This window comes from Bos grunniens, chromosome 5 (assembly GCF_055505025.1).
Source record: "Bos grunniens cultivar Pamir isolate PY7600 chromosome 5, Bosgru_T2T1.0, whole genome shotgun sequence".
Taxonomy (NCBI): Eukaryota; Metazoa; Chordata; class Mammalia; order Artiodactyla; family Bovidae; genus Bos; species Bos grunniens.
The window spans coordinates 108,194,933-108,210,815 of record NC_141169.1 but is presented as its reverse complement, the minus strand read 5'-3'; the positions used below and the strand labels follow the sequence as shown (position 1 = coordinate 108,210,815).

Below are 15,883 nucleotides of genomic sequence, written 5' to 3'. Positions count from 1 at the left end.
GGGACGCCGGCGGCGGGCGGGGCTCCGGGCCCGGAGGGCGGGAGAGGCGGGCGTATCGGTGGCGGCGGCGGCGGGACGGGCAGGTGAGGCGGCGCCGCGGGGCCGGCGAGGTGGGCGGGTGGATCGTCTGCCTCGGTGGGCAGGGAGGGCGGACCGATCGGCGGCGGGTGAGGCCGGTGAGGCGAGCCGAGCGGCGTGCTGACCGGGCGGCCGGGCCGAGCGGCGGCGGGTGGGGCCGTAGGCTCGTGGCGGGAGGGCGCAGGAGGGCTCCGCGGTGGGACGCGAGGGACCCCGGGGGACAGTAGGGACCCCCGGCCGCCCCGTGCTCTCCCCCGGTCCCCGGTTTCTCGCTGCGGGGGTACTGTCCGCCGTCGACCTCCCGGGCAGCGAGCGTCCTGGCCCCCCGAGCAGCCCGAAGCGGGCTACGACCCCCTCGCTCTGGTTCCTTCCTTAAAAATGATCGCGCACGCCGCGGACCTTCGCCTCCGCTCCGAATCTTGGAGCTCTGATCTCCTCCCGCCCGGTCCCTCGCCGTCTTTTCTTTGTAGTAATGGACTTTGTTTTGCTTATTTAGCACGTTTTTAGTTGAGCGCCTGCCGTGTGCTGGGCGGCTCTGGGATGCAGTGGCGGGGCGAGTTACTGGCGTCTTTCTTCCGAGCTTACAGTCTGTAGGGAGGTAGGAGGGGCTCACACAAGCTCCCGTCGAGTTGCGTATTTAAGCAAATGAAGAATTACAGCTGTGAAGTGATAACAGCGCTCAGGGATAACTGAGTATGTAAATAAGGAGATCTTGCCTTAAGTTAGGTGAGAAAGGCATTTCTTTTCTTTCTTTTTTAAAAAAATATTTATTTATTTGGCTGCACCAGGTCTTAGTTGTAGCCTGGGGCATCTAGTTCCTGACCAGGGATCTCACCCGTGCCCCTTGCTTTGGGAGCGCAGAGTCTCAGCCGCTGGACCTCACCACCCCCGCAACCCCCGCCTCCCCCAGGGAAGTACCCAGAAAGGCATTTCTGATGAACTGACTGAAAGCTTGGTCTGAGATCTGATGCCGTTATGCAAACAAGGGAAGGAGACACTCCAGGACAAGGGAATTGAGGGGGTACAAAGACGCTTACTCCTTGGAAGGAAAGTTATGACCAACCTAGATAGCATATTCAAAAGCAGAGACATTACTTTGCCAACAAAGGTCCGTCTAGTTAAGGCTATGGTTTTTCCAGTAGTCATGTATGGATGTGAGAGTTGGACTGTGAAGAAAGCTGAGCGCGGAAGAATTGATGCTTTTGAACTGTGGTGTTGGAGAAGACTCTTGAGAGTCCCTTGGACTGCAAGGAGATCCAACCAGTCCATTCTAAAGGAGATCAGCCCTGGTTGTTCTTTGGAAGGAATGATGCTAGAGCTGAAACTCCAGTACTTTGGCGACCTCATGCGAAGAGTTGACTCATTGGAAAAGACTGATGCTGGGAGGGATTGGGGGCAGGAGGAGAAGGGGACGACAGAGGATGAGATGGCTGGATGGCATCACCGACTCGATGGACATGAGTTTGGGTGAACTCCGGGAGCTGGTGATGGACAGGGAGGCCTGGCGTGCTGTGATTCATGGGGTCACAAAGAGTCGGACACGACTGAGTGACTGAACTGAAGGACCATATGACAGGAGGAAGCAGGGGCAGCACAAAGGCTGAAGAATATATCTGAGGGGTTTGAGCTAAGCGACAAGGGCGGACTGTGGGCGATGACACTGGAACCAGAGCAACAGGGCCTGAGCCACCACGGAGGAGTTTCGTTCTTGCCCCAAACAAACGTTTCAAGCAGGAGGGAGTGGAGATCAGCTTTGCATTTCCAAAACGTCCCCCGGCAGGGGGTGCCAGAGGTTAGGGTAGACCAGTTAGACTACTGCATTACACCAGGCCATAATTATTGGAACTTGAAGGGTAGTGGAGAGGAGAGAAGGGTAGGGTAATAGTATTATTTTTCACACAGGAGAAATGCTTTTTATCAAATTTTGAGTTGCATCTAACAAGTCTCAAAAGTAGATTGCCATTGATTGTGATCCCACATTTAATCCTGAACTATATCACTGAATCCCATACATCTAAGCTCCACCCCTCCACAAGTATAATTGTCATAGCACATTATGTTAGTTTTAGGTGTACAACATAATGATTTGGTATTTATTATACATTGCAAAGTGATCACAATAAGTCTAGTTACCACCCATCATCATAGTGACAAAAACTTTTTGCCTTGTCATGAGAACTTAAAAAAAAAAAAATATTTTTATGTATTTGGCTATGCTGGGTCTTTGTTGCATCACGTGGGATCTAGTTTCTGACCAGGGATCGAACCTGGGCCCCTGCATTGGGAGTGTGGAGTCTTAGTCACTAGACCACCAGGGAAGTCCTGTGATGAAAACTTTTAAGTTTATTTTCTTGGCAACTTTCAGATTTGAAATACAATACTGACTATAGTGACCACAATGTATATTACATTCTGTGCGTGTGTGCTAAGTCGCTTCGGTCCTGTCTGACTCTTATGCAACTGTAGCGCATAGACTGTACATGAACTGTAGCTCCATGGACTGTAGCCCACTTGTCTCCTCTGTTCATGGGGATTCTCCAGGCAAGAATACTGGAGTGGGTTGCCATGCCCTCCTCCAGGGGAGCTTCCTGACCCAGAGATTGAACCCACATCTCTCTCTTACATTTCCTACATTGGCAAGCGGGTTCTTTACCACTGGTGCCACCTGGGAAGCCCCATATTACATCCTACGGTGTATTTATTTTATAACTGGAAGTTTGTACCTCTTGACCTCCGTCATTTATTTTGCCTACCCCTCAACTGCCCTCCCCAAGAGAGGAGTATTTTTATTTTAGAAATTTGCCTTTGCTAGTATTTTGAAAAGAACTCTTTATTTATTTGGCTGCCCCAGGTCTTAGTTGTGGTATATGGGATCCAGTTCCCCAACCAAAGACGGAACCTGGGCCCCCTGCATTGAGTCTTAACTCACCTACTTCGAGGTGGTTATAGACATGTAAGCGGGTGATTGCCTGAGAAAGGTGTACAGAGTGAGGCAGGCTCCAAAACCCAGCAGAGGGTGAGGCCCCTGTAGCGAAAGGGACCGACCTCTGGTTATAGCAGAAAAGGGTGCAGATGTGTGGCTGCTTCCTGGAAGCTGAGGGTGTTTCCTTTGATGCCTCCTGTGTTCTTTGTGTAGGATGAAGTAAGGCAGTTGGTTGGGAGAGGAGTTCTAAAGTTTTAAGATGATCTTTGTGGGGAAAATGAGTTGATCAGGACACAGTAGGACTGCTAAACAGTGTGGGGTCCCCATGAGGCTGGGGACTTTGAGCGTGCTGTTGACTGGAGCACTGCTCACTGGAAATATTGCCACCACTGTCATCTCTCCGCTGGCTCCCATGGGGGCCTTCTAACTTGCTTCTTTGCTCCCTTTGTCCATGCCCCCTCTTCTCAGTGGCTCAGACGGTAAAGTGTCTGCCTGCAATGCAGGAGACCCCGGTTCAATCCCTGGGTTGGGAAGATCTCCTGGAGAAGAAAATGGCAGCCCACTCCAATATTCTTGCCTGGAAAATCCCATGGACAGAGGAGCTACAGTCCATGGGGCTGCAAAGAGTCGGACATTACTGAGCGACTTCCCTTTCACTTTCCTCTTCCCAACCCACCTTTCCTTACAAAGCACCAAGAGTTATTTTGTAAGAGTATAAATCGGATTATGTTCCTTCCCTGTCCTGAACCCTGCAGCTACTTCCTAGCACACTGAGAATAATGCAACCCAGGCCTTGACCTTGCCTTGACCTTGTGTCATGTGTACTGGCTTCACTTCCTTCCACTCTCCAGTCTAGGCGTGCTGAGCCTTACTGCTTCCTGAGCGAGTCAGGCACAGTCCCATCTGGCAGTCTTTGCACTTACTGTTCTTTCAGTCTGCAATATTCTTTCTCACATCTTTCCTTTGTCCGCTTGTTCTCATTTCTGCCTTCAGGTCTTTGCTCAAATATCGTTTTTGAGATAGGCCTTGCCAGACAACCCTGTCTCAAATAGGCCTGGGTCACCTCAGCCTTGAATGCCAATTTCACTTTTCTCGGTACCTCTAATCACTCCCTCAACTAGATGTAAGCACCACGAGGGCAGGGATTTAATTTTGTAACCTGGTATATATTTCCAGCACCCGTAACTGCCCAGAACACAGTAGGCACTCAGTAAATATGTGTTGAATGAATGAATGAGCAAATGGATGTATTTCCTACCTGCGCTCTCCCTAAAATGTTAGATTCCGGAGGGTAGAGACTTCGTCCTTATTTTTCTTCACCTGATTCTCCACTGCCTAGTAACACAGATCAGAGCGTGTGGCTTTGTTGTTCACTGAATGAAGGGTCATGGCTATCTGATGGAACCCGCCTGCTCTGCCGTGTGACTGTCTCTCCTGGATGCCTGGTGGCCCCTCCCATTGCTAGATTTCCTGGACACCGTCTCAGACTTTTCATTAGCTGGTGGGGCCTGTTGACCCTGCCTCTGCCTCCAGCCTCCCATCTCTACTGACACAGCCTGGGTGCAGGCCCCAGCGGTTCTCAGACAACACAATAACCTTACTGGTCCCTCTGCTTCCAGGACACTTGCTCTCGCCTCTGTTGCCTGGAAGATCTGTCTTAAGACAAAAGCACACAGAAAAAATTATGGTACCTATGAGACAACTGAAAATGTGAACACTGGATATTTACTATTTAAGGAATTTGCACATTCAAACATATGAATGTATGTAAATACACGAATACTAACTGCAAGGAGATCCAACCAGTCCATTCTGAAGGAGATCAGCCCTGGGATTTCTTTGGAAGGAATGATGCTAAAGCTGAAACTCCAGTACTTTGGCGACCTCATGCGAAGAGTTGACTCATTGGAAAAGACTCTGATGCTGGGAGGGACTGGGGGCAGGAGGAGAAGGGGATGACAGAGGATGAGATGGCTGGATGGCATCACTGACTCGATGGACGTGAGTCTGAGTGAACTCCGGGAGTTGGTGATGGACAGGGAGGCCTGGCGTGCTGCAATTCATGGGGTCGCAAAGAGTCGGACATGACTGAGTGACTGAACTGAACTGAACTGGATAGTATATAAATAAGTATATTTAATACATTAGTATATAAATATGTATAATACCTATAAGTGAGGTGAAAGTCGCTAAGTCGTGTCTGACTCTTTGCGACCCCATGGACTATATAGTCCATGGAATTCTGCAGGCCAGAATACTGGAGTGGGTAGCCTTTCCCTTCTCCAGGGGATCTTCCCAACCCAGGGTTCGAACCCAGGTCTCCCGCATTGCAGACAGATTCTCTACTAGCTGAGCCACAAGGGAAGCCCGTATAATACCTATAGTTTTCAAATATTTATATGGGTTGTGTTACTAGGAATGATATCATGACTGGGAATATCATGTTTTGAGAATTATAAATCGGTAGGGGAAATGGATGGGGTGTGGATGGGTTGTGACTGGTCGTGGGTTTATGGCTGTTGGAGCTGAGTGATGGGCACATAGCAGCTCGTGTTATTAACTTTGTTTTTTTTCCTGTGTTCAAAATCAGCTGGGGTAAAAGTTGAAAAAAGAAATGCAAGTGTGACGATATCTGTCCGCTTGAGAATCTGCCCTGACTACTTAGGCCAGAGTCCAAACTCAGGTGGTCCACCTGGTTTTCCGACCTGGTCCTGATACCACGTCGAGCCTGTGTTCTTTTGTCTTCTCCTGCCCTGTGTCCAGCTCCATGCGGTCCCTGGGTTCACCAAGCTCCTTCACGTCTCTGCTTTGTGTGTGCTGCTCCTCAGCCTGGAGCTGCCCCCAGCCCCCACCCTCACCCCTCGTTTTTTGGCTTTTCCTGCCCTTCTGTACCTAGGTCAGGTGTGACCCTCCCCAGAGAGCCTCCCCGGGGGCAGTGGAGGGAAGCACGGCTCCCATTATTGTAACTGCCTCCCTCTGCTAGACTTTCAGGTCTTTGAAGACAGGCACGGGCCGTGTCTGTACAGTGGTTGCTGCTAAGTCACTTCAGTCGTGTCTGACTCTGTGTGACACCATAGACGGCAGCCCACTAGGCTCCTCTGTCCCTGGGATTCTCCAGTATTTTCCATACTGGAGTGGGTTGCCATTTCCTTCTCCAATGCATGAAAGTGAAAAGTGAAAGTGAAGTCACTCAGTACAAGTGATTGGCACCCCATAAATGATGATGCAATAAGTGGTTATTCATCTTTGAACTCCTAGCACCCAGCACGGTTCTTAGGCCGCGCTCGATAAGTTTTCACTGGGGCGATGTTTGTTGAGTGGGAAGTGCTGTGTGTTGCAGCTATAGGAAGCTGGGCTAGGTATGCCAGCCCACCCCTTATGGTAGGGCTGCAAGCTGCTAGCAGAAATGGTTGGCAGAGTGTGAGGAGGAGCTGGGGAATCACCGGGTTGTTTTCTCCTGGCATTTGTTTCTTCTCTGCAGGCATGGGTTGGAAGTGGAGCCTCTCCCCGGACCTGCCGACAGCCAGCATCATGCAGTTGCTAACTGCTCTTCTCTCACCTGTTGATGCCTCCCAGGAAAAAGCGCCGCCAAGCTGCCCAGAAACCCCAGCTGCTATTCCACCAACAACCACTGGAGGCCCCCAAACACCGCTGTCGATTTCCCCAGCTTCCCGTGGTCACCCACACTAGACAGGTGCCCAGCAAGCCTGTGGACCACAACACCATCACTTCCTGGGTAGGGTTCCTGCCTTGATTTCTGCTCTGCCAGGCTTCTCAGAGTGCATACTCTGCCCCGTGATCAGGGCTGCCAAAGAATTAGGAGCCTCACGGGCTCAGGGACAAGGAGGCAGTGCTCACTTTCCCTCCGTCCTCAGCTGTCTTCTCTGCTGCATCTTTTCGCCTAAGTTCAGGCTGGGGCGTGGGTGGACTGGAATTGGAGTCTTTCCCCCACCAGTTCCCCTGAAAGAGTTCAGTATAAAAGTATCTCATAGCCGGGTGAGAAAGTCAGATAAATGGCAGAATGAGTGAAAAATGAGATTGTTTCCTGAGCTTCACGTGAGAGGTGGAATTTTTAGCTAAGTAGTCTATTTACTGTTTTGGGGGGGTTTTTTAATGTGGACCATTTTTAAACTCTTTATTGAATTTGTTCCAACATTTTTTCTGTTTTTTTTTTTTTTCCATTTTTTCTGTTTTATGCTTTGTTTTTTTTGGCTGGAAGGCCTGTGAGATCTTAACTCCCCAACCAGGGGTGGAATGCACACCTCCTGCCTTGGAAATGGAGAGCCCCAACTGATGGACTGCCAGGGAAGTCCCTCTGTTTACTGTTTAATGGACCAAACAGTGAAGAAAAACTCTCAGAAATGGCATGTGTTCTGTCTTGACAGTTTATAAGCCCCGGGAAGAGAACACAGCTATGGGGTATCAGAAAGTGGTGTAGCAGAAGAGCCAGACAAAAGCCTGAGCTCTGCTCCAGAGCGCCTGACAGATGTGGTGCAGGAGTACTGGGGAGAACTGGACCCCTGGCTTCAGGAGTGGGGAGGAAGCGTAGGTGTTAGAGCGCTGTTGGTGGGAGGAGGCATGAGCACGTGGATGCGTACAGAGTGCTCCCCACGCGCCAGGCCCTGCTTGCTGCTCTCCATGCCTGATCTCACTCACTGGTCTGCCTTCAGCCCTTTCTTCCTACACGGGGGTCCTCTAGGTGCCAGGCGCCCTGCTAGGTGCTGGGCATCAGTGGTGAAGACGACAGCTGGGCCTGCCCTCAGAACTGAAAGGGAGATGGTTATGTGTGTTGCAGCTGTAGGGTGTGATGAAGCCAGGGAGGCTGAGTAACTTGCCCAAAGCCCGCATCCCTTCCTATGGTTATCCAGTAAGACAGACAGCGGTTGTTTTTTTTGGCCGTGCTGGGTATTTGCCACTACACTTGGGCTTTCTCTAGTTGCAGCAGGCAGGGGCTGCTCTCCATTGTAGTGCACAGGCTTCTCACTGCGGCGGCTTCTCTTGTTGTGGAGCACGGGCTCTAGGTGCTCAAACTTCAGCAGTTGTGGCTCCTGGGTTCTAGAGCTGGACTCTGTAGTTGTGGTGCATGGATTTAGTTGCCCTACAGCATGCGGGATCTTCTCGTACCAGGGATCGAACCCATGTCCCCTGCGTTGGCAGGCAGATTCTTACTGTGCCACCAGGGAAGTCCCTCAGGCAGCTGTTTTAAGTCCATTGCTGTTGTGGGCCCCCATTTAGGATTCTGGTCCTCTGATGCAGTTTCCTTAGGTTTGTGTCTGGGAGTTAGCGTGCTTCACTTTTATTTCTTTCTTTTGGAATCCTTAGGTATCACCTCAGTTTGATACAACAGCAGAAAGCTGGTTTCCAGGCAAGCGGAAGCATCATCATCGAGACCATGCAAGGCGTTCAAGCCGAAAATCTACCAGCTCCAGGTTTCCATGTCTAACGTTTGAGACTCCGCAGTCTTCTGCCAGTTCAGCCACACCTGGGATCCTGGCAATCAGGGATGGCCCCAGTCAACCAGAAAAGGACATTTCCGGAAGGCCTTTGGTGCCCATGCTCAGCCCCCAGAGCTGCAGGGAGCTGTCGGCACACACATTTCCAGACTTCCCGTGTGTGTTCATTCCCCCAGACATCCAGACCCCAGAATCCCCGGGGCAGGGAGAGCCCATTCCCTCTGAACTGAGGGAAAACAGCCTTCCCAGCTGTTCCCTTCACACGAGCACGCCCAAGAGCCCAGAGCCCGGGCCTGTTCTGGTTACAGACACCCCAGAGGAGAAGTACGGGATAAAGGTCACGTGGAGGAGGCGACGACACCTGTTCGCGTACCTCAGGGAGAGGGGAAAGCTGAGCAGAAGCCAGTTCCTTGTGAAAGACTGACTGATTTCCCAGACATCTGTGGTCTCAAGAAATTGATTGCTGGAATCAAAAGGGAATTGAATTCCCAGATTTGCTTTTTAAAATATCTTGTGTCATAAACAGTTTTTAGTATCGTAAACAGTTGACTTCATATTTTTAGTGTATTAACTGTTTAACAAATTTTAAATATAACTGTTTAGAATGTCTGTAAATAAATGGCTGCAGAGTTTTCAGAGAACCCTGCTTCTGACCTACACTAATGCAGCAATACTGCCTCCCCTCCCCCCATAAATGGTCATTCTTAATTGTTCCCTTTACCCACTATCTATTCATTCTTTTAATCACCTCATTCAAAGTAATTCAGTCCACATGTTTGAGGACCAACTCAGTGACTGCTTCCTTTTTGACCCAGTACATGGAAAAACTTGAAGCAGACTGTGACTTTTCCTAGTTGAGCTGCTGTCCCTGCAGTCTTGGCTCATCTGAGAGGGCAGGGTGAAGAGAGTGTTGTAATAAATATGGTGAAGGGGGGTTGCCAGGAGATAAAGGGGACATGATTAAGTTACTTAGGGTTGCTATGTTTTGATTTTTTTTGTTTTCAGTTGAAATAACCTGCAAATATTAACTAGGGTGGGAAAATGATTTCTTGTCCTGTTTAAAATGTATGTAAATAAATCTGTAATCTTTTCAAATACTACTTCTTACTGTTATTAATGCAGAGGGACTGTCCAGTCAACAAAATATCTTACTTTTCTTCCCACCCATACAAGTAGCTTCTCATTCCACTCCATTCCCTCAGCCTTCAGAACGTAGTCTGTGTCAGGTCCAGCCAGAGCAAGACAAGCAGGGATTATTTTCAATGTGGGGATTTGAAGCACAGATAATGAACCGGGTTTAGGGTCACACAGTGAGTGGAGGCTGGCCGGCGAGCACAGAGCTCGGCTCTCCTAGCTTGTGCCACGTTTTCTGCGTTTTAAAAACTCAAAACATGGACGTCACACTAGCTTCGAAGTCGAACGCCGTAAAGTCAACACGCGATGAGTTTTGACAGGATGTTCTGTAGGGACCATAAAACTGCGAATAAGTTGGGGACAAGATTTACTGGATCCGACAGCGGATCTCATTACGGGATACGGACGTTAGAAGACGGCCGGCAGGCAGTCAAGGGCGGGAGATGGAAAAGACCGTCAGGCAAGCGTGCAAAGCAAGTTCGTGGACGCCCTAAGTCTGGGCAGGACTAGGGCAGGCAGAAGGCGTCCTGCGGGTAGGGGGCGCGGCCGCTCATGGATGGGAAGGACTGCTGGGTTGGCAAGTGTGGTTCCGGGAATGTCTCGGGGTCGGAAGGGCGGCCCCCCAGGAAGCGCCCTGGGTGGTCTCTGAGTACTGACCGCAGGGGAGCGCGGGCAGCCGGGGCGCCCGGCCGCAACTGGGGTGTGGACCTGGGCTCCAGCCCAGCGGCGCGTAGCAACCCGCCCTTAGCAACCCTCCAGCGGCGTCGCCGCCCCTAGAAACCCACACGCGGGGGCGGTGGGAGCGGCGGGCGCGCGGACCAATAGGCGCGGAGCGTCGGGCGTGCGGTGGCCAATTGGCGCGGAGCGGCGGGCGCGCGGACCAATGGGCGGTGGTGACAGTGTGGGGTGCGGTTGCGGGGCGGGGCGGCTGCGCCAGGCTGGCCAGGAGCTGCCGCGGGTGTGGACGCGGTCGGCGCTCGCGGGGCTGCAGGATGGAGTCGTCGCTCCGTCGCCCGGGCCCCCGCGGGGACAGGTCAGGAGCGATGGCGGCGGGCGGAGACCCAAGAGGGCCGTGGAGGTCTGGGCTGGGCGCCGAGGGGAGTGGGGGGCGGGTGGGCCGGGGGGCGCGGGGCCCCCACGCCGAGGGCCAGCTCGTGTCCAGTCGCGCCGGGACCCGCGGGGTCGGTCCGGCCTCGTCAGAACGCGTCAGCCAGGGGGTGCTCGGCCTGGGCCGGGGGTGCAGGGTGGCTCTGGGGGCCAGCAGTTGAGGGGGCCGCGGCATCCCGGCCCAGGGCGGGCTCTCCGGGTAGTCAGCGCAGGCCGGGCCAGGCGCAGGCGGGGTGGCTTCGCCTGGGCCTGCGCCCGCCTGCTGCCCTGTACCGCCTGGCGTGCGTCCGGAGCCGGGCCGACCCTGCCCTGGGTCAGCAGCTGAAACCACTCAAAAGCTGGTCGCCCGAGAGGCGTTGGTGCCGACAACACCCGTTTTTCTGTTTCATCGGGTTTTATTTACGTGAGAGCAACGCTCTGTGAAGTTGGTTCACTGCTTTTTGGTTTCTTAAGTCGAGAGAAGAACCGACATTTACAAGTATAAATATGGACGCGCAAGGCGGACATCCAGTTAAAATTCAGCATCATCCGTTGAATTCGGGTGGTGCTCGCTCTGCCATGGCTATCCGGTCAATCTTAAGTGAACGGATTTAAGGCAGTAAATTTCCCGGCTACCAGATGTTTGGTGTGACTCATGATTTTGGGGAAAAAGAAATGGAATTGACTTTGAGAGACCAAGAGGCAAAATGGTTTTTAATTCTTTGGACCTGAAGTTTCAAGGGATAATTGTCGTTTGTCCCTCTTTGTCTTCCCAGAGAAACCAGCTCTTTAATCTGAAAATTGACTTCAAAGAGGAATGTGTGAGTCACCAAATGTTTCTCCTGCCGTATGTTCTGTCATTGGTTAACTGACTTGTTGCCGAGAGGGGAGTGGAATGAATGTCTCTTGCTTTTTTTGGCTTCACGTTGTATGTTTTGGATGTTTTTGATGAGATACATGGATAGAGTTTTCGGTATGAGTACTTTTCAGTGTGAAGGATAGCATCTGACTTTTTAAAGTTTCGTGTGACTTTTTTTTCCTTATTCTTCTTTTGAGTGATGAGACCGTTTCCCCAGAGTTATTTTCAACAAAGTAGAAAAATTATGAGCAAATACACGGAACATTTTTCCTGTATCTGAACTATTTAGTGGAAACTGGAGATGGAATTAGAAACAGCACTCCCAGCCCCTTGGCTGAGTTAGGCGCTTGTGTTGTAGATTCCCCTGGAGATGACAGCAGTGCTTGGCCAGTGCTTGGAACCTGAGCCTTCCTGGCTCTGTGTTCCTGATACAGGATTGAAGATATGGTGGGAGAGGCTGCTCCGCGTGATGCGACCTGGTGACCCAGAGCCGACTACGGAAGTCCTGGTCTCTGGTTTGTCCATATGCCATGGTTTTTTTTTCAGAAATGCAGCCAGTAGTGGTGGCTGGGGGTTGTCTTGGCCAGGCTTGCTGTCCTCTTTCACCTTCTCTCTTTTTCAGATGTTTCATCAGATGAGCTAATTGTTGGTAAACAGACTTCCCCAGTGCTTGAATATGCTTAGATTAACTAATGCAAGACTACAGTGTATCTGGACATTATCAAGAGCTATAGTAAAATCCTTCTGACATCCATCGTGCATGTATTTCTCCAAATATGAAGACTTCATAGAGACCTAGGAAAGCAAGAATAACCCCTGTAATACATTTCCTTTCCAAGCAAAGAGACTCAGACATTCTTTGGAATAGTTTTCATTTCCAGCTTGTCTTATTCTTTCCTGTGGAAATTGTGCTGTTTCCCCTACCTTTGTGTCCACTGAAAGAAAAAGTTAACATCTCTTCTTACCAAGAGGGAAAGTGTGCTTAAGTTGCTCAGAGGAAGAGTGGAAGCTGTCTTCCTCCAAGTTAGAGGATTTGAGGACTGGACGTGTGTGTGTGTGTGTGTGGGTGTGTGTGTGTGTGTGTTTCTCAGTCACGTCCAACTCTTTGCGACCTCATTAACTATAGCCCACCAGGCTCCTCTGTCCGTGGATTTCCCAGGCAAGAATATTGGAGTGGGTTGCCATTCCCTTCTCCAGGGGATCTCCCTCACCCAGGGATTGAACCTGGGTCTGAGGCCTTGGAAGGGGCCTTGATAATTCTCTTAGGTATGTTGAGTACAGTTAACAGTGAAATTGCTAAGGCTTCTTTCAAACTGAGACTTCCTGTGGTCTGCTTTCCTTTATTTCCTCTGAGCCAGTTCCTTAGGAAGATGCTCTTTGTATTAAGTCTGTGCTGCCTCGCCAGACGTTCTTGTGCTTAGTAAGGCCTACAGCATTGTCCTGGCTTGGTTAGAGCTTGACTCCACTGATGCTTGAGAAGAGAACCCTGTCCACGTGCTGGTGGATGTTCTGTCTTTGTTGACTCTCAGTACTTGTCATGAGTCTTGATAATGAGGATTGTCATCGCTGACCCTTTGCCTTAGGACTGCTGTGACAGCACTCATGGTTAGCAGGAATGATCTCTGGAATAAAGGGATTGTACCATAGGGATCACCGGGACCTCTGGGAGGCCCCTGTTCTGAAGGTGATGAGAGTAGTGCCCTAGTGTTTATCAGGTGGTCCTTTCTGCTTTACTACCAGGCACTGAGGTGGGGCGAGTGCTGGAGGCTCCCACTGGGTTCCTGACTCCAGTCCCAGCTTCCTCACTGCCTCTCAGTGCCACCTGGAGCCCCTCAGCTACTTGTCTGGCTTCAGTTTTCTCCTCTGGAATAACAGGGTTTCTTTGGATTCCCTTAATGATTTATATCGAATTAATAAAATAACATATTTCAGTAACAAATTTTGAAAGGTACAAAACTGTATTCTCTGAAAAGTATGTCTTCTCGTCTCTCATGTCACAGTTTGCTCATTGGTAGGTTTCTTAGGGGGATCTTCTAAAGATTTTCTGTGTATTAAGTAATCTCATCTTTTCCTTTCCTATTCTTTATGTTTTATTTTTGTAAACAAGTGAGTATGTCAGAATTTTCACATTGCTTGTCACAGTGCTGATTTCCATGATTCTGATTTGACAGAACGCAGCTGAGGCACAAGTATGTTAGCTCTTAACAAATATCCGGGAATCATTCTGTGACCCATACATTGAAAAATACCGTCTTGAATTTATGGCATGTTGGATTTTTTTGTTTGTTTGTGCTACTTTTAAAAAGTTTGGATTTTTTTTTCTGCTACTTAAATTTTCTTTTTTTTTAATTTTTGGTTGAACCATGCAGAATATGGGATCTTAGTTCCCTGACCAGTGATTGAACCCATGCCTTCATTGGAAGCACCGTCTTAACCCTGGACCACCAAGGAAGTCCCTCATTTACTGTTCTTAAAATATGATGATTTTAGTTTTAGGGTGGGATACGATAGTCTAATTCTCTTGAAGAGATCTCTCGTCTTTCCTATTCTGTTGTTTTCCTCTATTTCTTTGCATTGATCGCTGAGGAAGGCTTTCTTACCTCTCCTTGCTATTCTTTGGAACTCTGCATTCCAAATGGGAATATCTTTCCTTTTCTCCATTACTTTTCGCTTCTCTTCTTTTCACAGCTATTTGTAAGGCCTCCCCAGACAGCCATTTTGCTTATTTGCATTTCTTTTCCATGGGGATGGTTTTGATCCCTGTCTTTCGTACAATGTCACTAACCTTCGTCCATAGTTCATCAGGCAATCTGTCTATCAGATCTAGTCCCTTTAATCTATTTGTCACTTCCATTGTATAATCCTAAGGGATTTGATTTAGGTCATACCTGAATGGTCTAGTGGTTTTCCCTACTTTCTTCAATTTAAGTCTGAATTTGGCAATAAGGAATTCATGATCTGAGCCACAGTCAGCTCCCGGTCTTGTTTTTGCTGACTGTATAGAGCTTCTCCATCTTTGGCTGCAAAGAATATAATCAATCTGATTTTGGTATTGACCATCTGGTGATGTCCATGTGTAGAGTCTTCTCTTGTGTTGTTGGAAGAGGGTGTTTGCTATGACCAGTGTGTTCTCTTGGCAAAACTCTATTAGCCTTTGCCCTGATTCATTCCATATTCCAAGGCCAAATTTGCTTGTTACTCCAGGTGTTTTTTGACTTCCTACTTTTGCATTCCAGTCCCCTATAATGAAAAGGACATCTTTTGGGGGTGTTAGTTCTAAAAGGTCTTGTAGGTCTTCATAGAACCGTTCAACTTCAGCTTCTTTAGCGTTACTGGTTGGGGCATAGGCTTGGATCACCGTGATATTGAATGGTTTGTCTTGGAAACGAACAGAGATCATTCTGTCGTTTTTGAGATTGCATCGAAGTACTGCATTTCAGACTCTTGTTGACCATGATGGCTACTCCATGTCTTCTAAGGGATTCCTGCCTACAGTAGTAGATATAATGGTCATCTGAGTTAAATACACCCATTCCAGTCTATTTTAGTTCGCTGATTCCTAGAATGTCGATGTTCACTCTTGCCATCTCCTGTTTGACGACTTCCAATTTGCCTTGATTCATGGACCTAACATTCCAGGTTCCTATGCAATATTGCTCTTTACAGCATCGGACTTTGCTTCTATCACCAGTCACATCCACAACTGGGTATTGTTTTTGCTTTGGTTCCTTCCCTTCATTCCTTCTGGAGTTATTTCTCCACTGATCTCCTGTAGCATATTGGGCACCTACCAACCTGGGGTTCGTCTAGTCAAGGCTATGGTTTTTCTTGTGGTCATGTATGGATGTGAGAATTGGACTGTGAAGAAGGCTGAGCGCTGAAGAATTGATGCTTTTGAACTGTGGTGTTGGAGAAGACTCTTGAGAGTCCCTTGGACTGCAAGGAGATCCAACCAGTCCATTCTGAAGGAGATCAGCCCTGGGATTTCTTTGGAAGGAATGATGCTAAAGCTGAAACTCCAGTACTTTGGCCACCTCATGCTAAGCGTTGACTCATTGGAAAAGACTCTGATGCTGGGAAGGATTGGGGGCAGGAGGAGAAGGGGACGACAGAGGATGAGATGGCTGGATGGCATCACTGACTCGATGGACGTGAGTCTGGGTGAACTCCGGGAGTTGGTGATGGACAGGGAGGCCTGGCGTGCTGTGATTCATGGGGTCACAAAGAGTTGGACACAACTAGCGACTGATCTGATCTGATCTGATCTGACCGACCTGGGGAGTTCCTCTTTCAGTATCCTATCATTTTGCCTTTTCATACTGTTCATGGGATTCTTAAGGCAAGAATACT

General features: G+C 49.5%; 2 protein-coding genes across 11 annotated transcripts in view; both read left to right on the top strand.

Annotated features, from left to right (window-relative positions):
* Positions 1–18: 18 nt before the first annotated feature.
* Positions 19–9,551, top strand: RHNO1 (RAD9-HUS1-RAD1 interacting nuclear orphan 1). Of its 4 annotated transcripts, none has more exons than XM_086402413.1 (3): positions 19–83; positions 6,483–6,737; positions 8,324–9,551. In XM_086402413.1, exons 2-3 carry the CDS (start codon positions 6,567–6,569, stop codon positions 8,876–8,878), a joined length of 726 nt encoding a protein of 241 aa, XP_086258539.1. In that variant the 5' UTR covers positions 19–83; positions 6,483–6,566; the 3' UTR covers positions 8,879–9,551. The 4 variants fall into 4 exon arrangements, with proteins under 4 accessions (XP_086258539.1, XP_086258541.1, XP_086258542.1 ...); XM_086402415.1 differs by having other exon boundaries at positions 19–110; XM_086402416.1 differs by having other exon boundaries at positions 19–167.
* A 972-nt stretch (positions 9,552–10,523) lies between these two features.
* The window catches only part of TULP3 (TUB like protein 3), a 30,003-nt gene continuing 24,643 nt past the window's right edge, over positions 10,524–15,883 (top strand). For 3 of the 7 annotated variants that reach the window (XR_015164408.1, XR_015164406.1, XM_086402408.1), the window contains exon 1: positions 10,524–10,621. Coding sequence is in view for 2 of the 7 variants with exons in the window: in XM_086402408.1 (XP_086258534.1) it covers positions 10,581–10,621 (41 nt within the window). In the remaining 5 variants the exon portion in view is untranslated. Of the gene's footprint in view, positions 10,667–11,450; positions 11,496–15,883 lie in introns of all 7 variants that reach the window. The other 4 variants (XR_015164407.1, XR_015164405.1, XM_086402407.1 and 1 more) reach the window with 2 other exon arrangements.